The sequence below is a fragment of the Syngnathus typhle genome, linkage group LG4 (assembly GCF_033458585.1).
Source record: "Syngnathus typhle isolate RoL2023-S1 ecotype Sweden linkage group LG4, RoL_Styp_1.0, whole genome shotgun sequence".
Lineage (NCBI taxonomy): Eukaryota > Metazoa > Chordata > Actinopteri > Syngnathiformes > Syngnathidae > Syngnathus > Syngnathus typhle.
In genome coordinates this window covers 13,211,640-13,234,464 of record NC_083741.1, presented here as the reverse complement: position 1 = coordinate 13,234,464, position 22,825 = coordinate 13,211,640, and the positions used below count along the sequence as shown (strand labels likewise).

Here is a 22,825-nt window from a genome sequence, read left to right as displayed (position 1 = left end):
AAAGATACTGGGAAGATATTTGGAGTCTGAAGATGCGTAATAGAGAAGTTATTTCTCACTCGATCGAGGAACGGAGGCATCAGAATGAGTGGCCAAGACAGTCGCTGTTAATTTACAGAGTAGCGCTTGACAGGATGTGTTTTCTTGTGGACAGAGATTTTCATGCCCGCCTAGATTTTAATTCTAAAAATTGCTATGATCATCACCGCTTGATTGTTTAGAATGAGAAAAACAATTGCTTTACTTTAGGGCTGGGCAATATGACTGAAAAGTACATCACGATATCAGTATTTTATATTGGTCAAAACATTTCTTTATTAACTGATAAAAAATAATGACCCGGAAAAAAGGCTGAAGTTGATTTTTATTAGGACATATAATAAAAAAACAAATACAAAAATCAAATTAACTGGTTTATCTAAATCAATGTAGTTTTAAACATGTGTCTAGGACACTGACCATGACCCTTAGATTCCTTTTTTTTTTTTTTTTTTCCCCCTTTCTCATTATCGGCATACTCTGGACCGGTAGTCCATTCATAATTTTCTTGGCCAATTGTGACTACGGTCGCGTTCGGAAAATCATCCTGCCGCTGGTGCACTATGTGAGCTGATGTGTTCTGAGAGTGCGCTCTGCTCACTTTCATTTCCAAACACAGACGTACCCCCATTCCAATGCTGGCACCGGCAAGCTGTTTTGGGGGGGACTCTGAATAACCCAACAGCAAATTTGAGCAACGCACCGAGTTTCCGAATGGTCGGAGTGAACGTGCCCTAGATGCACAGTCCCAACGAGTGAGTGGAGAGAATTGTGCTTATCTTACAAAGTCATTTGAACGGCGTCTGTTCAGTTAGGATAATAGTCAATGATCTGATGTGGATGTGAATGATTCTGTGCACTCTGCAGTTAGTTTGTCTTAGTTGATTTTGAATGCGCTGGATACGACAGGTTGCATTTAACAGTGTTAGAGAGCATTGCGCTTGAAGGCACAATGATGGACAATGAATTTAGGTGTTGTCATGTCTTCAGCAGCTGTCCAATATGTGGCTAGTATTGTTTTCACAAATTGAAGTGTGCGCGCCTGTGTGTGAAAGTTCACCCAAAGAGGCGAGAACTACCACAGAAGCCGTTTGGATTACGTGTGCAGCTGTCTGTGGGCAGATTTTGTCAACCAAACAACGTCACTACCCTGCATGACAGCAAGATCAAAACTCAACAGGTTTAGATGAGATTAGAAGGCAGACCACATGTTTGAACAACAAATGCGTAGTGAAGTGTTAATGTGGTTGGAAGGAGAATAGGTCACAATTTTTTGCTTGGATTGTGCTCTCTCTTCGCTTTAATTTCCAAACAAGATGGTGGCAGCAATTTCAATTTAACTCGCGTCACAACAAGCCCCAGTTTGGAAACTAAATGAGAGAATAGACTGGCAAGTTGTATTTCTATAACAATCAAATGACTTTGCCTTGGTAAAGTCTAGTTTCCTAACGCTAACTTTAAAAACACCATGTTTGGGCTAACAAATAGCATCAATGTTGCTCTGTTTTATCCTTGATGCAGCAGATATTTGAACACAAACAATGCAGAAACACAGCCAAACAAAATAATACTCACAGGTATGTACTGTATCATGCATTCATGCATTCATTCATGTATTCATTCATTCTACCAAACATTCAGTGAATAATGACTAGACATTGTACATTGTTCTCCCACTGTGCAATAATTACACTTAAATCTGTCAAAGAACACTTAGTATTTCCCGGACTATAAATCGCTCTGGAGTACAAGTCGCACCAGCAATAAAATGCATAATAAAGAAGGAAAAAAAATATATATATAAGTTGCAATGGAGTACAAGTCGCATTTTTTCAGGACTTTATTTGACAAAATCCAACACCAAGAACAGACATGAATAGGCAACAACAGGCTAAACAATACCGTATGCTAACGTTACATAAACAAATAAGGAACTGAAAATGTGCCTGACGTAACAGATGAACAGTTATTCAAATAACTATAACATAAATAACACATTTATCAAACCATTCGTGTCACTCCAAATCATTAAATCCATCGAAAGGTCAGACTCATCGTCAGTTGTGGTTCCAATTATTCCATAGGCCGATAGCTATCTATATATATAAAGTATATAACTATGTATAAACTACATATCAAATAACTATAGCATGAATAGCAAACTCATGTGGTGTCATTTTTACTGCAGTGAATGACTTGGAAGGCGCAATAAACAAACGCTCAACACAATCAGTTGCGCCTTAACTTAAGCAACAGAATAAGCTTATGGTCACTTCCTAGTTGGCAACTCTGTGGATAGGCCGACCTAGATGTGTATCACACACAAGAAGAATAGATCATAAATGTTGAACATTTACCAGTTACAGCCCGAACTGTTTTCCGAGCAGACTGGGGAAGAAAAATCATTAACATATAGCAGACCACCGATAATTAGTCGGGATAATCTTTTAGAGATATCTGATAATTGGGCATTTGCTGATTTTGATCGGAAGAGGAGGCAACCCATATTTGTTTGAGATTTTGACGCAGATTGTTTGGTCCAAATTATCAGGCATGCAGCTAGGAAACAAGTCATTTTACAGTTTTAGTAATATTAAGTTGAAAACACAACTAAACATTTATGTGCTGTCAATCAATTATATTTAATTATCATATTAGGTCCTTATGCGCTGCAGGTTTATTTTATGACGGTTTTGAAAGTGACATCAGTGCTATTATAAACACCGCGAAATACCGTATAACCACAACGCTGCCCAACGTAGTTTTTACCCCAGTTAGGACGCTGACAAATTGACAGTTTATTTCAGAGCGATGAATTGCTTCCCTCACTTGTAATTACGTACAGTACGTACTCTAAAACAATTGCTCTCCAACAATAAAAATGAAAACCTTAGCAAATTTTATTTGTTTTCATGCTGCTGTAGTTATTCTTGATTATTTTTAAAAACAATAATTTACCATAGCTCACTGGTGTAAAAAAAGAATCTGGCTTCAATTAAATATAATGTTTTTCCTTCAAATAATAACATACAAGAATTATAATATTGTGTAATTATCATGAAAACGAAGTGGCACCGCTGTTCTATTAAAAACCACAAAGAACGTCAGTGGCCGGCCCCGCTTGCGATGCAGTGTTGAATTCACAGAAGGCCCCGTTATTGTGTGCAAGAGGGCAGGCGGGGGTAAGTAATGCACTTAACCAAGCTCCCTCCCCAACGAGAAGAAGCAAGCTTGGCTGGGCTGTGGAGGGAAACGCCAGAAGGGGGGACATTGCTGAAAACACGCAGCGGCTCTCGGCTGTCACGTTCACTTGCTGTAAAGCCATGCGGAATGATATAACATTGACGTCACGGCTCAGTGACGTACCAGCGGCTGATTAAAATGAAGACTAGGAAAAAAAATGCGGAGTCGTATTAATCATCCTGTAGAATATAGTTTGCACCCTGTAGAAGGGAGGAGAGACCCCGCAATGCTCGATCTTCACACTAATACCATAAAAAGACAGTATTGTCGCTTTTGCTTTGCTTTTGAGTGTCATTTTATCTAGAATGAAGGTTTAAAAAAATAAAATGCTCGGTGACTATGTGGGGAAGTGTTTCTCTACTAGTTATCTAAGTTTAATTTCTCTGTCAGGATTATGAAGCTCCAAAACCAGAAGGAATACGTGTAAACTAGAATGGATTTGAGTGGAGACTTTTTTTTTATGTAAAAGGCTCTATAGTTGTGCAAGTACGGTATTATGCGTATTATCCAACGGTCTCTTTATCGTACTTGTAACCTTGTGTCTGTGATGACGCTTTTTAATGTGTTTATTGATCTTATCAGCTGTCCACTGTTCGCTAAACATTCTCAAACGTAAATAGAGCTGTTTTTACTTTCCCATTTTATAGTAGATGGGGCATGGCACCGCTTTTATTTCCAAGTAAAAGTATCTTATGAAAGACAGTCTAATCTTTCTCGGAAGTTGTATGACGCAGGGCGACTTTAAGAAATGACTCATTTAAAAAAATCTTTTCATTGTATTTAGCTTCCTCCAATGGAGTATTTTATGTTGCTTACCCCGTTTGTCTTAAAGTACTACTTTCATAGATTTTGTCAGGTGACGTCAACATTTGTTACAAGACTCCATAGAGAAAATAACCTATGCCCTAGTTTTTAAAGGTTTTGTTTTCTTTGTGAAAAATGCTAATGTCTATTGTGTCCTTTTTTGTTGTTGTTTTTCAGTTGAATCATAACCAAGTTCCACTGAATATATTTAAATACCAAAGGTCCAAGCGTCCTTAGCATATGTAGGGTCATATTTGGGATTGCATTCCAATTGAATGAGTCCATGTGAGCTGCAGTGTTGTGGCTCTTGTGTAACACTTGCACTATGAAGACCAAGATGTTCTAATTCATTGCTAAACAATCCTTAATGGACACTGACCCAGGTACCGTTGCAAACAGTAGAACATTCTGTGTATAAGACATCAGAAGCTGAATCAACATTTGTGACTTATGCCCCTGTTTAATGAGTATGTGTGCGTATTTCAAAATAATCTGCACTGACTGGAGAGTTTACGCAGAAAATTTGATCATGCTTTGATGAGATTGCGAGGCTGCCATTTGAAAGTGTTAAACGTCGTGAGGTGGCACGTTTGGAGCGAAACAGGATGCATTGTCAGCTTGCCGGCGTGAGTGCAAACAGATGAGGAAATGCTGGAGCGGGTACTCCGAAACTCACGTTGCCCTGGTAACGGTTTGCGTCATGATCACCAGCAATTAGCTTGCAGCTCTTTAGTTTTCATGATAGGTCCAGCAGAGGCCGGCCCTAATGACCCCGGTGTCTGAGGAGGTGCTGTCAGAACAGCTCTCACAGCATATTCATAGAGGCGTTAATGTTGTTACTTCATTTATGTACTTGTACTCGTTAATCACGCTCATAAATTGCTCTCAATTCCAAGCTCTTTTAGCTTCAAGGTACTGCAGAACAGCGTGTCCTCCATGTAAAACCTTTGACTTCATCTACTGTACGTGCTTGATTTCTTCTTTTAATGATGTCAAAAGCTCATTCCTGCATTACTTTGTGCTTTGTCGAGACACTAATTGTTGGCTTGGCGAGAGGAATGCAGCACAATCAACATCCAAGTTGTTGTCTTTTTTTGTTTTTTTTGCCTGTCTTGAAAGCCTGTTCCTACTATTTTAAAATCAAATGACAGATAAGTGAAGACGTTGTGTTCCCAGAGCAGTACAAGCAGGCATTAAATGACTTTTTTTTCTTTTCTTTTTTAAAGGTTGTAAAGGCACAAATATGTTCCCTACAATGGAAACTGTTCCGGTGGCTCAGCTTTAGAGGTCGTTGAACCTTGCATGTGCTGAATGTTTGCTCAATCCAGTGACAGGGAAAAAAGAAAGAGAATGTTTAAATGACAGTGGGAGTCCATGCTTGAATGGAAGAATGTAGTAAATGTTTTTTTTTCCCAATTTACTGCCTCTTAATAGTCTCCAGATGACCTAACTGATATAAGACATGGCTTTCTGTTGATCATTTCAAGGAAGAGACAAGACAGATCATTGCCATTTTAATTTTCTATACCATCTCTCGTGCCACTTTGGCTTACATTCTAACCATTACAAAGCACATTTTCACCAACAACCCCCCAGACTTTTCTTTCACCCCCCTGCTCTGGTTCTCATTTTCTTTTCTGTCTTCCTCTGTGTGCCTCTTTTGAAAACGGTGTCAGCGCCGCAGCTCTTACACCAAAAGGCTGTTGCTAAGTGACGGTTGACGTCAGCCGCAGCTACAGAGGAGGGCTTGTGTGTGTTTAGCAGCTGAGGGCAGATCCCTCTGAAAAGGGCAAAAACTGTGAAGCGCTATTAGTCAGTGCTATGAAAACCCCAACTTTCGTCCGGCAGAATCGCCATATCCCATAACTGCAATGTTTCAAACTCTGAGTAATGTGTAAAAATAAAGTTGAATGTTAAAGTTTAAAAAGGATAATGAAAAAAATGCTTGTCCCCACCCTTTTTTTTTCCACATTTAATTTAGTCTGTCGCAGCTCAGGCACCATTCGCCCCCCCCGTGCACAACTACACGCAGAACCTCAAATGCCCCCCCCCCCCCCCCCCCTTACGCATACACATGCACACATTGCTTCTGCACTTAATGTGATAGATAATGTTTTGATTGGATTTGTGTGTGGCGAAGGAAGACTTAGCTAAGTTATCTCCCCCATCCGGCTGAGTTTACTCTCCAGCTGTCCGCCGTTGTTCACCTGTATCTTTGCCGACCCCCATCAAGTATAACTTCCCCTCTCATCGACGAGTGAAACGCCATTGCTCAGACGATTTCTTATTGTTGAGTCATGAGCAAAAAATGTGCGTTACTAGTACTAGCTATGTTGGCAGCAAACGTCGCAACAAGCAGCTTTAAAGCACAATGCAAGACGCCATAGACAACCTAATACAACTAGCATTGATGTTCCAGAAATTATAAGATAAGATAGAACTTTATTGATCCCACAATGGGCAAATCAGCTTACACAATATGCATATATGAGGGAAGGTATGAGCATGAGGGAGCTGTGGTAACAAGTTGCCTACTTTAAAACATTTTGCCTTTCACCTATGAATGTTTCAATCTTGTTTGCAGTGCACTGGTCTTTTGTGACCTTGGCTTGCCTATATCGGCACTGAACTTGTATGCAAGGATCAAGTGGATAAATCATGGGCTTGAGATCACATACGTATGAGCAGCAGGCAGCATGACACAGCTTCACAGATACTGAGGATTTGGCACAGGGTCATATCTGATCACAAAAGTTGGCCTGGCATACACATGAATCAAAGGATGCATTACATTACTCGCAGGGTGGACATATGGAGGGTCTAATGTTAGAGTCACTTACGCACAAGATGCTACGTCATACAAAACCTCAGAGCAATAATTGCAGCCGTACATCAAGTCAGACAATATGTTGTAGAACAGAGGTCCCCAACCACCGGGCCGCGGACCAGTACCGGTCCGTGGGTCATTTAGTACCGGGCCACAGAAAAAAAAAATTTAAATAATGTATCAATGATCAATTAATTCAGGTCAAGACGCTCGTTCTGGTCACGTATCACGTTTCCCCAGTCCAGCCCGCAAAGCTACAAAGCAGATACTTAATGGTGAGTTTTATTTTTATGCGTTTTTTATTATAAATGTATTATTTGTTTATATATTTATATAAAGGCCGGTCCGTGAAAATATTGTCTGACACGTAACCGGTCTGTGGCGCAGAAACGGTTGGGAACCACTGTTGTAGAAGACAACAGTCTACCTCACACAACTTCAATCCAGGTCTGTTGGTGAAAATTGAGCATTTAATTGACAAAAGTAGCAACTGGCAGTAAAGAAGGTATGCAAAGTACCTTTGCTCTTCTTGACTCCGATCAGTAAACCTATCTCCTATCTATATATTTATTATTGTTGCAGGTGAGCGAAACTTTATTCAACATCACTTGAGTCTCCTCCATTCTTTCTTAAACTCAAACTTGTATTTTCCTCACCCAAAAAGTCTCTAAACCTGGTTGTCCAGTATCACCGACTCCAGTGTTTCCAGCTTGTGTCTGTACAATGCATAAACAGCAGTCAGAATCACTGGCTTGTGCTCGAGGCATGTTAAGAAGCGGCAGCGATTCTGACCTTTACCTCTGCAAGCCAACCCAGGCCCACTCACTGTGATTGGGAGAGGAGGACAGGGCTGCCTGAAACATGGCCTTTGTTGCTACGGAGTACATTACCAGATTCACAGGGGTGAAATCATTCCTTTCAGCCATAAAGTTGTTGTCAGAAATCTACCGTGACTCTCAGGGCTGCTGCACTCATTTTTACCTTCAAAGTGACAAATTTCAATGTATGCCAGTTTGGAAATTAAGTGCATTGCATGCATGAGAAATAAAAAGCTTCTTCGTTCACTTGCTTGTAAATGATTTACTTAATTACTGTTGCAGTCTCTCTCTCTTTCGTGCTATCTCTCGCTTCCACTTCCCTGTTAACTCCTCCTCTCAAGGCTCGCCTCTGATGGATGGCGTTTGTGTTCGCATGCTTGTTATTGGCCAGAGCTTCGGGGCTCAGGGCTTGTGTTTATGAGAGGAGCATGCACTGATTCCACGATAAAACCAGATGTTCCCTTACAAGGCTTTGAGTCCCTGATCTCGCGCTCATGTCCATATCAGGTATAACCTTCCTGTTGCTCTAATGCCCCCCCCCCACTGCAGAGATCCAAAGTGCCTCACGTAGGACAAGAAACCTTGCAAAAAGCACAACCTTTCCTTTTGTCAGTGCAGAGGTTTGACAGTGTTGTTTTTTTGTAATAATATTCTTACTTACACTTGAATCCCCCTCCCCCAACCCTAGTGGACGTCACAGACTTGGTGTCTACCCGTTTTTTCAGTCAAATTCATCATGGACTAAAGCACAGAAAGGGTTACTTGCACGATTCAGAAAATCCGTCTGGTCTGAGGCGGCCTGGGCACTGTTTCAATAGAAAACATTTGCAGTGAGATCACCTTTGTCCCCTGGCATGGATGGAGTCTTTGATAAACACTACATTTAAAAGCATTAGTGGAATTTGGCTAATTCTAAACATACGATACATGTTTCTGCTCACTTAAAACCAGGTGTACAGTACTGTTACTTGCCGCATCACTGAAAAAAAAACATTGACCTCTCTTAACCAATCGGATCTCAGTCATCGTGACCGTCCTCGGCCTGAGTTCTAGCACCAAGTCTGATGACCTTCTGAGGAATCGTTCTATTGTAACCACACGGCCTTGAAAAAGTGTGAAAAGCGACCAGGCTGTTTCAGGGTAGAACATGTCCAGTGCAAAAGGAGGATTCCATTAGGAAATAGCAATTCTGTCTCATGACCAAGGTGAGGGGATGACCATCATGCATTTCACATTTTAATGTTCTTGTGAGTTTAAAAATGTTAAAAATTAAAAGATCAAAAACTGTACCCTAACTTTGGTAGTTATGGTCTTCACTTAACATGCACGGTTGAAGCCTTTTGGAGTAAGTGTCACCAGTAAAGCCAAAGAATTATAATTGTTGATCATTTGCTTGCCGAGCTAAACCCTTGTGAGTTGTTATATATTTAATACCTGTTGTTTCAATATTGTAATAATTATTTTTGAATAAACATTTCCCTTTGATAGTGCAGTTTTCTTTAAGCCATATGTCTGCTGGCTTTTTCAGAGGCTTTGCATCCTCCAGCTAAAAACTCAAGCAGACACGATAGTCATGTAGAGCTGGTAGGTTAAAACAAAATTTGATTCGGAGTGTCGAGTATAAGGAAAATATTACATTTTTAATAACGCAAAAAAAAAAAAAGAAGAGAGTTATAACCTACGTTGGACGTTTTTATCTCACTACAATCTCGTTTTTATCAACCAGCTCTACTGGTATGTGCTATTTTCCCATCAACCCTCATGAGTTCAGACCAGCACAAAGTGGCCACAAACATTTCTGACATTGCCCGTAAAAACAATTGAAATAGTTTAGTTAATCTGTTGTCCACCTGCTTGCCATCCAATGCAGTTGTGAATATGCATTATTTGGTGCGGTGCAAAAGTTGAAACTCTGAAGTGTTTTGTCCACCACTTTTTATTCCATGTAAAAATGACATTTTTGCTTAGAAGAACAATTGGAACTGCTCTGCACATTCGCACATGCGTCATGCGTTCCCATCGTGGGTTTGGATGGCCAATCGCTGTGGTCCAGTGTGGCATGAAGTGTAAGGTCAGAAAAAAACTGTCAGCACCTATATATAGGGACAGAAAATCATATGAGATTTTCCATGTTAACACAATAAAATAGAGAATGTTTACTCAACCGCTGTACCTTTCATTTGACAGTTACATTTGAATGTGTGGCTTTCACTGTAAATTTAATAGGCACAGCCTCAAACAGCTCGTCTAAATAAATCCTCTCTAACTCGGCTATCCTCGAGCTGTTTGTGCGGTTACATTCTTCCATTTCCCTTCAATTTGTAGCTTTCTAGACAGCTCGCAATTCAATTAGCAGAGAAGAGAAACAGACACAAAGATGAACGCTCGTATCCCACTCAAATGCATCGTGGCGGTGTATTTACGCTTGGCATAATCCTGCAAGTAGCTTACAATGGCTGTTTTGGCAACACTGAGAGCTGCCTGCGGACTTTTGATGCAGCCTGCAAAAAGTTATGGGCGGTTTGAACATGAAACATACCATTGTGGTAAAAGGTTCATCACTGACGTCTAAGGGCCGACCTTAGTCAGATTGTGGCATTTATGTCGGCCTGTGTGTTGTGCTTGTTGTTCTTGTAAGCCCTGCTGTGTCTGGTAAGTGTGAGTCAATGCTGAACTGAAATGTTGGCCTCTAGCAATGCTGCACAGTTATACTTACCAAATCACGATTTGATTGAAAAAGGCATAACGTTGCTGGACTACTTCTTAAACCCACCTGCAGACATGAAGTTGAATCGCTTTCTTGCATCGGAAAAGATTTTGACTAGCCTCTAAGGTTTTGTCCCACTGATGAATGCATGTCTTTGCATTTCTGTTTTGTCAAAGTCTACATGTTTTCCAGTTAGGTACCATTTTTATTCTGAGCATATCTGCAGATTTCTGAATCAGAATTTTGACTACGTGTACAGTACTCTGCACAGTATGCAGAATTTGACCATTAGATCTGTTATTCCAGCAGCTGTTAGACAGAAGCGCATTGAATAATATTCAAATTGAGTTCCAAAGGGTCATAAAAGCTCTGAACTGCCCGTTGGATGGCCATATCTATTTCAAGTTTGAAAACTGTCGCCAGAAAGTTCAGGTCACACCAGACTTGGTAAGAAGTTTGAGTGCAATGACAAATATAGTACTAGTGATTTTTTTTTTGCATTTAATTTTTGGGTGGTTTCATTAAAAAAAAAAGAAAAAGAAACCTTGTCATCATTATTTAAAAACGTCTAATAGTTTATCAACGTCAGCTGCACATTCCAAAAGCATGTGTTTTTTAAACTTGTATCCAGACAGCATGTACTGGTGGTCTACACTCATTCAAAGTAGCTTACACATCCATAACAGATTAAAGTAAACCCACTAATTGAAATATGTTAAGTTTAAGTGTAGCTGAAAATACACAATCTCAACTAAAAGCAGCCGAGACATCGATAACAGAGGCAGGAAAGTTGCACATTGTGATAAAACCCAGGCCCAAAAGTAAGGGGAGTGGGGGTTTCCTCTTGGATGTCTGGTGTCTCATTTCAATACAGTACATGCTTTTAACGGTTAGTAGCAGCCAAGGAAAGATAGCTGGGTATGAATATTGTACAAATGCCACGGCAGTAGTGGCACAGACTTAAGAAAAATACCGCAAGTCATTTTTTAAAATTCTCTTATCAGCGTGCAAAGTTCATAAATATCAACACTCTGTCTTTTATTGTCACCCTTTTCCTGTCCTTGTCGCAATCCATTACTTATTTGACAACACTGCAATGTTTTTGTGGATCAGAAATGCAGTACGTGGAAAACCATAACCTGATACAGGGTTGCAGTTTTTCTCGCGCCGCTTGATACGTGGTGTTGAATTACTCGGTGTACAGCGAAGAGTCTCCAACTGGATGTTTTTGAGAGGTTTAAAGTTGCAGGACGTGGCCCCAAAACATTTATAAATTTTATGAGGTTATCGTTGGAAAGCTCGTTAAAGACAGAAACTGTCAACATATAATAAGAATGTGTGACAAGTATAAAAGACGATCTTCATTCCTTTTGGGTATGACCTTACACGACTTGGATGGACTTGGAATTTTAGAACAAGGGCAGCAAAGATGTGGAACTGCAAACTTGATAGTGAGAATTCTTTGGATGCCGATATTATCAGCAGCAGTGTGTATTAAACTCATTGGAGCCATTCCAAACAGCATGTCCAAAGTAATGTTTTGGACAGCTTCTGAAAGTTGACTCGGGGGTAACATTTTGCTTACTTATTTTCCCTTGTCAAAGATTTTTCACGGACCTGCCAGGTTACCCTGCAGACACTTGGGAGGCCTGTGAACATCTTATTTATACAAACCTTCAGTCATGTTAATTACATACCGATTTCACTGGGAAGTGAAGACTGTGTCTTCCTGACAATTTTGTGGGTATATTAATCTGTTCACTCACATGACATGTAGTCATCGGACTATGACAATTACCTATGCGCAGAAAAAAAAACACCAGATTAACATGGCAGTCATCATAATATGCCCTCATTTGGAGAGTAAAGTCTAGGGTTCATTTCCAGGGCTCTATGACTGGAGAAAAAAATACACTTCCTGTTCTTGTTTCCTGTTTGGGGGCTAATGAACATTCATTGGCGTCACACTTTCCAGACAACTGCCTGTAGAGTGCTCTGAACGCTTACTTATACGATCAGCGAGTTGTAAAAAAAAATAAAAAGATACGTAACTAATCACCAATCCAATCGAGAAGCACTTCCGCTTTTATGTTTTTGCAGATTCACTTTAGAAGTCATTCTATATGTTTATGCTATGTTCAAAACAGAGACAAAGTATCTCTTGTTTCTTGAGTGATTTTTTTTAATTTTGGGATACGACCGTCGCTGTGCCACACCACAACAGAAAAGACGAGAAAGAAAAAATGCATGAATTTTGATTCAACAAAACTTCATAGTGTAACCAAAATTTGTGACTATTTACTGTTGAAATTATGAGGATCTGGTGGATTGTTAATCCCAAAAAATTCTCTAAATAATTGATTATCAAAGATCATTTTTGAAAAATTGCATAATCAATAACTTAACTTGATCTAATTTCACACATTTTATGGATTTTTCTATATTTCATTGTCCAAACTTTAGAATTCAGTTTCAAATCTCAGTTTGCACATTTCTTAACGGAGTTGGCAACTTTTACATGCTATATGTACTGAAACAAACATAAAGCCTTATAGGTGTGCTAATCTCATCAAGAAACTGCACTCGTGTACAAATGTGCAAACGTTTTGGGGCCACTTTTCATGGAAAACACTAAATTGCCTGGGTGACTCCAAACTTTTGAACGGTAGTGTAACTATCACATATAGCAATGAATTATTTGCACATAGTATATTCATATTTATACCCGATTTATATATTTTTGTATGTATTTTTTTTAACCTCCCCTTGAACACAGTAAGTGATTTATACCTTTTCAATTCGTTATCATAATTTCGTGTATGAACATCTTGACGTAGACACACCTTTGCTTTTTATGAGGTCTTATCTTTAAATTTTTAAAGTCACTTGTGCTCCTTAAGTTATCCTTGTCATTACTTGTATTCAAAGGAGTGTTTTATTGAGGCTAGAGTATTTATTACATTGGTTGGTTGTAAACTTGAATTGCCTGACATTAACAAACTGAGTTGTGTTGCGCATCTACAATTTAACTTTTATGATGCATTTGTCATTAAAGAGCGAAGCATTTTTTTCCCGTTTGTGTTGATGTAATACTTGTACACTAATGTGCAGGTGTGCACATAAAAATTTTGGTGTGGTTTTCAGATGAGCATCCGTGGTTGTTATTCGGTCCCTTTTTTTTTTTTAATGATGGTAAATATAAAGATTAACAGCACATCTGGGTATACTAGTCAAGTATGCCTTGCTTTTCTTTTGATTTGATTTTGCATGTGTCAGCAGTGCAAGCCAACAAGAACAGTGACTTTTCTTTCGTGTTGCCAACCTAAATATATTGTCACTGTAATCAGTGCCTTCTCTGACCGCCCTAGCAACTATTTAAAAAAAAAATCACATCAACACCAACTGTGGTCCACATTGTTGTCACTTCTAACTTGACTTGGACTTCTCAACTCCAGTATATGCAATGCCAGACGTGTGGCTGCAATACACTTGAAACGCAAACGCGCAGTGAGGCAATTGAATCTGGCACACGTGACTATTTTCAGTCTGAATGTGCACTGCTGCTGATGTGAGAATGTTCAAGCATTCCCTGTCTGCATACTAAACGACACCTAGATTGCCAATTTAGGAGTATTAACTGGCACATTTTTTAACCTGATCAGAATCTCAGAACAAAATGTTTTCAAACTTAGGGTCTTATTTTATTGAAATGAATTTCACATTATTTGTAAAGATTTGTTTTCCGAATGTTAGAAAACTCGTAAGCAATTTGAATACAAATTTATTGAGAATGTGGTGCATAGGGATGATACTTCCTTCTTTCATAATACCGTTGGCCAGCAAGCCAGTGCTTTAGCACTTTGCTTTATGACATGACTCGGACTGGCAAGTTCAAGCTACAGCATCTCACATAAGTGAGCACATGGCTCATGTTGTTGTAAATATTTCATAGTGTCTTTCCATTGGACAACACAAGAGAAATGACACTAAAATGTAAAGTAGTCAGTATGCAGGTTGTATAACGGTGTCAATTTACTGTCTCCGCCAAATTAACTCAACACTCTGTAAAGTGGAGGCAACAAATGTGAGTGCACTCTTAAGTGAAACGGTCCAAATTAGGCCCGATTAGCCATTTTGCCTCTCGAGTCTTGTGGAACTTGTGGAACAAGAATACACAAAGAGACAGACCGCAGAGCTCTCGTCAGTTTCTTTGTTCTCTTCGATATATTTCTTTTTCCTTCCTGTGACTGTGCGTGTCTTGGCAGCCGGAGCTCAGTCCTCATTATCAGCGCGGGTCGTTGCCACAGGCTGACGTCAGCATGGGTACCTCCATACAAAAATGTCCTGCCTGCCATTGATACCTTTTCTCTGGAGGCTCCTGCTCACACACGCTCTATTTACCATGTTTTTATCCGTTTGCGCAAGGTCCATTCTCTCACACCACAGTGCTACAGCCTCGCCAATATGACACACAGGTGCAACTAGCCGGCCCTCTTATAGCTCGCTCAAATTTATTGAGTCCTGTTAACAAATATTTACGACTTCTCTCAAGTTGAGTGCTTTCTTTTTTCAATGTCCTACTTTTATGCTCGAAGGCCAGAATGTTTTTGTTAATTTTTTGGGGTGCTTCTGTCAACGTGCTCCACATTTGATTGTGTTGCTCGAATGTACATATGGGCTTAGTATGTGGTGAGAGGAATGCACATCAATTAGAGCCGTTGACAAGTTTGCCTCTGACTTTGGAATGCAAGCATGTCCTTGAACACCAAAATGTGTTTGGTGTGAGAGGTATTGTATTGTTGTTATGCAAGCATGTTGGCATGTGACAACAGCTTAGTTGGCTGTCACCTCATCTATACCATCATGTCATGTTGTCATAACATCACTGAAGAAAATATCTTCTATTCATTGAAAGGCAACCCACCCCGTCCGTTTTTTTTGGAATTTCTTTCTTGTAGCACATAGTACATTAAGCTGTGTGTTTTGACCTGGGTGGCAATGGTGGCACCGGCCAGTCCATTCCAGCAACCCATGTCTTTAGGAAGCAAATCGTTCCACTGAAAGATGTACCGTCCTTGAGTTGTTGCTCTCGTTATCGATCTGATATTGATACTGACTTGGTATCGATGGTTTTGTAACATTTTTGATTCCCTCTGTCTCCACCGTGGAGCAATGTTTTATTTACACAATGGGAGAAAAAGTACAGCACCTTCGCTCATCGATGAAAAGCACTTTCTCACTTTTGTCTACATTCTGCACATTGAAAATGAAGACAACATGTTTCTTGTCCTCTTGTTTCTCACGACTTTGATATTGTGATACCAACGTAGCTACTTCATTTACGCTACGAGGGACTCCTCTGACACAAATAAAAATGAAACATGCATGATCAGTCTAAGGTGCCCTTTTGCTCAATGTCAGCTGGGATGGGCTCCAATTTACCCAAAACGCTTAAGTCTAAATCTAGATGGATGGCATATACTAATTGTAAAGCTCAGTTTAAGATACAATCTTTTGCTGTATGTGCGCTCTGAAATTGTGTTTTCATCACAAACTGTACTCCTTTCTTTATTGATGTCCTTGGCTTCTCATCTACTGACTTATTCCAGATCCACCATGTTGCTCCGCGGACAACAACCCTCCTCGGTCCTCTGGCCAAGTGGCCATCTTTCGCCATCTTGTTGTCATGGGTTTTTTTTCCCCCTCCCACCCTTTAACTGGCCTCTGTCAGGTTGCCATGGCAGTGCTTATTTGCCATATTAAATGTTTGGCAGCAATGTCCAGATTCTGAAGAAAGACACCCAACATGCCACTTTGATTAATGAAGCAGAGCCTGATTAGAGGAGATGGGATTGTGCCACTCTATGGAACAATCTGGTCTTGTGTTTGTCACATACAGCAGAAAAAAGGATTTTGTATGTTAATTGAATTGTTTTCATTTTTTTCTCGCATTTTTGTCGAGTTATTTTAGTTAGAGCCCTCTCCATTTTTTTTTGAGACTCTAGCTTACAATTTGAATAAAATCCAAATCGTGACATTTTCACGTATTAATTTCGTTCGATCTCATTAAGGCAGTGATTCCCAACCACTATGACACTGACACATTAGTATGCCGTGCCTGAGAAGTTGTATTTGTCTGAAAATACACATTTATTTACAAAAAATTATTTATTTTTGTTGCTGCTCCATCTCAGCTTCTTAGTGACAGGCAGAGCAATTTAGACGCACTAGCTGTCCATGGCTTGAGATCCAATTAATTTACGTGTTAACAAGATGGATGGATGTTTATACAAGAGAATAATAGCATTGCATTCAACAACTACTTATCATTAAGGTCAAGACCATAAATATTTCAGTACTATGTATATACTTTCGTGAGATTTCTGTTTTGAGAGGTGCCGCGAGATTATTCTCCGATAAAATATGTCAATAAAGGATGGGGAAAAAACACTGCACTAAACGGATAAGCAAACGTGTGTGCCTTGCCCTCTTGTGGCTGGGAGAGGGAAGCTGGATTTCATCTGGTGTTTTGAGCACTTTGAAACTACGTACTTACAGGCTAAGACAGCGAAACATTGCTGGAATTTCAGACAATTCGGCACCAACGGTTTTGAAAAAGTGATGTTATAAATTGTTAAGTTTTCTAGAAAAACTGGAGATGGATCAGCATCGAATTTAATTAGTCCGGCACATCTGCACTTTAAATCAGATATTTTATTTGTCATATATCTTATTTTGCTGTTGCTCGTTGAAGCCCTACTACAGACAGTGAGGCACCTGAGAAACACGTTTCAAAAGTTTTACCAAATAAATCCCTTGCAGTTAAAGTCTAATTTGATTGAAAACAAATTTGGTTTGAGTGTTACTCAAATTAAATGAACAGGGTTACAATTCACAAATCAATGCTAATGGGAGAGTTTTTGTCCAATCCAACTGTACATGCCAGCTGTTTTAGCTGCTATGCTAACTTGTCAAGAACAAACTTGGCTATCTGATTAAAAAAGGTACCGTAATTTTCGGACTATAAGTCGCACCCGAGTATAAGTCGCACCAGCCATAAAATACCCCAAAAAGTGAAAAAAAAAACATATATATGTATATAAGTCGCTCCTGAGTATAAGTCGCCCCCCCCCACCCAAACTATGAAAAAAAAAACGCGATTTATAGTCCGAAAATTACGGTAATCCACATTTTGCATTGGTACACATGGAATTGAGAATGAAGTCATTTCAGGGGGTGTTAAAAAGTTATTTGGTTATTGATATAATATCCCAGAATCCCTTTTAGTACACACACAACTGTTAGGGTGAGCACCACCTTAACAACAACTAACTACGTATTTGAAATTCCATGGTGGAGGACATAAAATGACCTCTAATTCTAGAATGACCCACATATTTTTCTCATAGTCTCATGAAACTTCAGTTTGCATTTCAAAGAAAGAAAAACCTGATAAGATCATATATTTTGACGACAATGTTTGAGTGTTACATTCCATGAAAACTTCTATGTCTTAAGTCATCATCGAGGCAGAGCAGATTGGGTCATTTGAGGCCCTGCGGTGTTGTGTTACGCAATTCTGACTGTATTTTGTTCTGGAGCGCAAGCGCTGTTTGGTTACCAGCAGATAGCATGGAAATACGGCCGACTGACGTAGTTGCCGTCAGATAAGATCTCTTTGCTTCATTGTAGATGTGGCGCTGTGGTTTCAGTGGTTTACTTTTCTTCCCCAGTCTGCTTTCAGTAAGGCAGCAAGCATTAGCATACCTGCTGTGGGAAGTGAATCACGCTGTGCATCAAATCCACCATGTAAACTCATACTACACTGTGTATTTAGATAACACGGAGAATGGACTAACAGAAGTGACCTTGCAGGGCCTCACTGTGAAAATCTCCAATGTAGTCTTTATTTTAGCTTGCAAGGTTTACGCTGCCTGCTGTGAAAATATTTCTAAGAATGTTTGTGACTCTCCTTTTCAGATGATCCTTTGGGACTGGGATCTAAAACACTGGTACAAACCGCAGTATCAGGTCAGTGTAGTCTTTCTTTGCATATGCAGATACAGTATCAAACATGCTTATTGACCCCTATAACCGTGCTCAAGTCATATTTCTTGGGATTTTTGTTGTAATGTTAAGACTTTACTTTCTAAATGATTCCCATGAGAGTACATTGTTTTCAAATGTGGCATTTGTGTAGAATGATCCATTAAAGTGTAATGATGGTCACATGCATATTGCACTATGGGACTTGAACGGTGTTGGCTTTTCTTCCAAACACGTATGCGTTGTCATAAATCTTTGGCGATGCCTTGACTCTCCTCCCCCTTAATGCATGTCAGGGCGCGGTGAGCGGCAATGGTGTTGATCTGTCAGTCATCAACGAGGCCAGGAACCTGGTGTCAGAACTGTTGCTGGATTCGTCCTTGTCGCCCCACGCTGTCTCAACCCTGCATAGTGTCTCCAGCCTCATGGGGACCTTCTCAGGGTCGTGTCGCCCCCGGGTCAACCCTTTCACCCCTTTCCCTGGCTTTTACCCCTGTGATGAGGTGGAGGACTCAGTAGAAAGGAGTGAACGCAAAACCATTAAGGTGGGTATACGCATTAGAAAAATTAATTCGCAAAAGTCGAATGGCTTTCAGTTGAGCGCACATCTAAGCCGTGGCAGAACAATTCTAAATACTTTATTTTTATTTTGACAAAATCATTTCCTGGATTTTCCCTCTTGGCCTCAGTTCAGGTGAACTGTTAAACAAAAACAATCCCTCAAAATATATTTATTCCGATCTTGCTAATGCACCCCCTCACTCTAAAGTTTTGTAGAAACTGCCAATTTTTAGGGTTTTTTTTCAAAATTTATTTTTTGCATAGTCCTTCTGCAGGTAAATGTATATAATACAGTATAACCTAACCCAGTGGTTTGCAGACATTTAAGACCAAGTGCCACCTGAACATAAGACATCATGACCAACATTAGAATACAGAAGCTCAGTAGATCTAAATGTTCTTCAAAAATAAGATAGAGGGTTTTATCCTTAAAAGTATATTTTAAATATATTTCATTGTAAGCGCTGTTTGCCAAGTCACATTCCTTGATGCATTTGGTTTTATATGTGCATTAATATAATATGTATATATACTAAACATGATTTGCTCTTACAGGGTTTGAACAGCAGAAACAGCCTCCCTACTCCTCAGCCCAGGCGGAGTTCTACCTCCTCTTCAGTGCTGCCTCCTCTCGACACACATCCGTCACGGTGGGAACGTAACACCGGCAAGAGATCCCACCCTGACCTTAACTTGATTAGGTATCGACACTTTGCTCTTGTCACACTGCCAGCCATATTTCTGCACACCCAAACAAAACACTCTTTTGCAGCTCCCTTCACTTTCTCTAAATTCTGTACAATTGAACAAATATGGGATGTAAATTTGTATTGAATCTTTTGCGGTGTCACTGGTTTGCTCGCTGGGTGAAACTGATGTTAATTAATTACATTGCAAATATTCTGTTAACTTATAGCATACATCACAACACTACTAAACATGTCTACAGGTATGTTGTAAAACAAACGGCTCTATTCTTGAGATTCTAATTCTAAACATAAGCTATCACAAACTTTATCAGTACTGGTGTATACCAGTGTAAACACACCATAAAGGTATATTTTTTAATTATTTGGAAACTGTCTGACAAGACATCCCTCAGCAGGGAAGTGCTTAAACATTCTTCACAGTGGATTTAGTTGTGGCTTTAAGTTTTCTGTGAAGACCTATAAGGTAAGTGAAAATAATGTGAAATCATACAACTGTAGTAACTATCTTCCTCCACAAGATGCCAGTATTGCACTTCTCCAGCTTAATGGCTAAACCGCAATTGTGCTGAAGTGCAAGAATGACAGTTCACAATATGTGTTTATTTTGTTGTGTCCAGCTCAGGACTGTCAAATGGGCCAAATGCAAACCTGCTCACCATTCCCAAGCAGAGGTCTTCTTCTGTCACCCTTACCTACCACGCAGGGTCCAGGAGAGCAGGTGGGATGCAGTTGCCCAAAATGAAACATACTTCCAGTTATAGGTTAGACTGTGCACCAGGTGCATTCAAGGACTGCCTACACAAAGCATCGACAACTCCCATGCAGACAAAGCAGCCACCATCACTAAAATAAACAGGCACCAATGTCCCACCTGATGGCGCCAAAGTAATACGTTAATTGTTTTTGCCTGAGCTCAGACATCTCATAGCAAAGACTTCTCGGTTCTCTGGGACTGCCTCCCAATAGGCTTACTACATGTATGTCAATCAAGCGATTCTAGCCTCTAGAATCTTTTTTTTATTTTTTTTTATAAATGTCATGCGATCGACCAGTAGTTGCTTACTTCAGTGATGCCCCTGACCACGATTGCCGTAATGCTTGTAATTTACTAGTCGTACTAAAACGTACTGAAACATTTTGGCAGAGCACTGTGTACAACCAGTATGGATCAACAAATTCATCAATTGATCCATATATAAGGCGCTCTGCATTCTAAGGCACACTGTTTTTTTGAGTAAATTTCAAGTTTTTAAATGGGCCTTATAGTGCGGAAAATGCGGTAGCATTTATGACATACTCTGGTGCAGAGCATCTTTACTCTCCAGTCGAATATTGCCTGTATGCAGTCCCTGACAAATACACTCAACTTGTTTTGACTAATGAACCCTTTTGTCTTGCTCTCATCAGGGACCTCTCCTAGTCTGAGTCCCGTCACTTCTCCCAGCCACAGTCCTTCGTTTGTAAACACAGGTTCAACATCCTCCCTGGTCACACGGTCGCCTGTGGAGTTCCCAGACACAGCGGACTTCCTGACAAAGCCAAGTGTCAACCTGAACCTGCACAAGCCTTTGGGCTATTCGCTCAGTCTATGTGACTTCCAGCAGGCATTCCGCAGCTCCCCTTTACCTCTTTGCAACAGGTAAAAAAAAGACTAGGAACTTCCTGCTCATAATTGTTTAATTATAGTCATGCATGAGGCTTGACTTGTCCACACCAGCTGCGGGCGTCAGATGTCAAAGGGAGTTTCCAGTAGCGATTCAGGGGATCTTCATCAGCCCCTTCTCAGCGAGGCCCAACACAGGCGCTCAGGTATATAAAATTACATCTGATAATAGACTAATGTCTATATGTGTATGTGTATATATCTCAGGAATGGGCAACTTAAATGATGATGATCATCAGCGCGACGAGAGGAGCCTCAAGAACCATGCAGTTTCGAATGTATTTTTTCTTTGAACCAACGAATATAACCAATTTATTATATTTTATTAATGGTAACATATTTCTCAATTCATATATAAAAGCTTCTGCTTTCAACTAAGTGTTTGAACTCTCAAAAGAATTACACACTTTGATGGTCTTTTTAATCCAGTGCAAAGGGCTGCTGTGGATTAGAGTTACACCATTTCAGGATGGCGTAAAAAATCTGCTGAAGAGCAATCCAAAATTAAGTGCAAGACATTTTCTGCATTTTTGTTTTCATGGAAATCAGCTCATTCCCAATATTAATATTATGTTTGTCCTGCATGTAATTCCAAATCTGGCCTTTTTGTTTTTAATTAGGCCTTCTCTTGTAGCCTTGAACAATATAAGATTCTGTGTAAGCACAATAAATCAATTTCTGCCTCCTGGTGGTGAATAGTGATATTACAACTTAAAACTATGCAGTGGACCCTTGCTCCTCAAGGGATATAGGAATATTGGAGAAAAAAAACTGCAATTATATGAATTCCCGAGTGTGTGTTCACGTGTTTGTGTCTGTCAAAACTTTGTATCAAAAAGCGATTGAAGAATGAATTGCAGATTTTTTTTTTCTTTTTGTGGGACCTTGCAGGCGAAGGGCCAGAGTTCCTAGGGGAGCCTTTAATCAGGGAGGAGAGCATGGAAGCAGACCTACCTGGAGAAACTGAGAGCACAGTGAAGCAACGGGAAGCTGAGGAGGAACATAGCCCCAGCACAGAGAAGCAGACTCAGGAATTGGGGGTCAGTAAAATGACAGCAAGCATAACAATCCTTGCAATGAAATACAATAATGGTTTATTGGTCCACTCCAGCGTGATCAGGAGTTTCGACTAGACCCGATGCTGGAAGACCACGAGGCCCTCATGGAGAAGATGAATACCTGGAATTTCCAGATTTTTGACCTGGTGGACAAAACGGGAGGAAAGACAGGAAGAATACTCAGCTATGTTAGTACTCTCATACAAACATTTTCTCTTGTGTGTTTTTGTTGTACCCTGTGGTGGTCCCCCTTCCTGATAAATATATTGATACTGTTTGTTTCCATCAGCACATCTGTTAAGTCATTTGTTAATGCTTGGCTGATTTGTAGCTGAAACCAACACATTGA

The 22,825-nt window shown here is 40.0% G+C and overlaps 1 protein-coding gene across 1 annotated transcript in view; it reads left to right on the top strand.

The window, feature by feature from the left end:
• The window catches only part of pde3b (phosphodiesterase 3B), a 33,022-nt gene that overhangs the window by 2,514 nt on the left and 7,683 nt on the right, over nt 1-22,825 (top strand). Inside the window, exons 2-9 of the mRNA XM_061276018.1 lie at nt 18,419-18,469; nt 18,781-19,029; nt 19,601-19,746; nt 20,373-20,473; nt 21,163-21,394; nt 21,473-21,564; nt 22,310-22,458; nt 22,530-22,664. Coding sequence (XP_061132002.1) covers nt 18,419-18,469; nt 18,781-19,029; nt 19,601-19,746; nt 20,373-20,473; nt 21,163-21,394; nt 21,473-21,564; nt 22,310-22,458; nt 22,530-22,664 — 1,155 coding nt within the window. The remainder of the gene's footprint in view (nt 1-18,418; nt 18,470-18,780; nt 19,030-19,600; nt 19,747-20,372; nt 20,474-21,162; nt 21,395-21,472; nt 21,565-22,309; nt 22,459-22,529; nt 22,665-22,825) is intronic.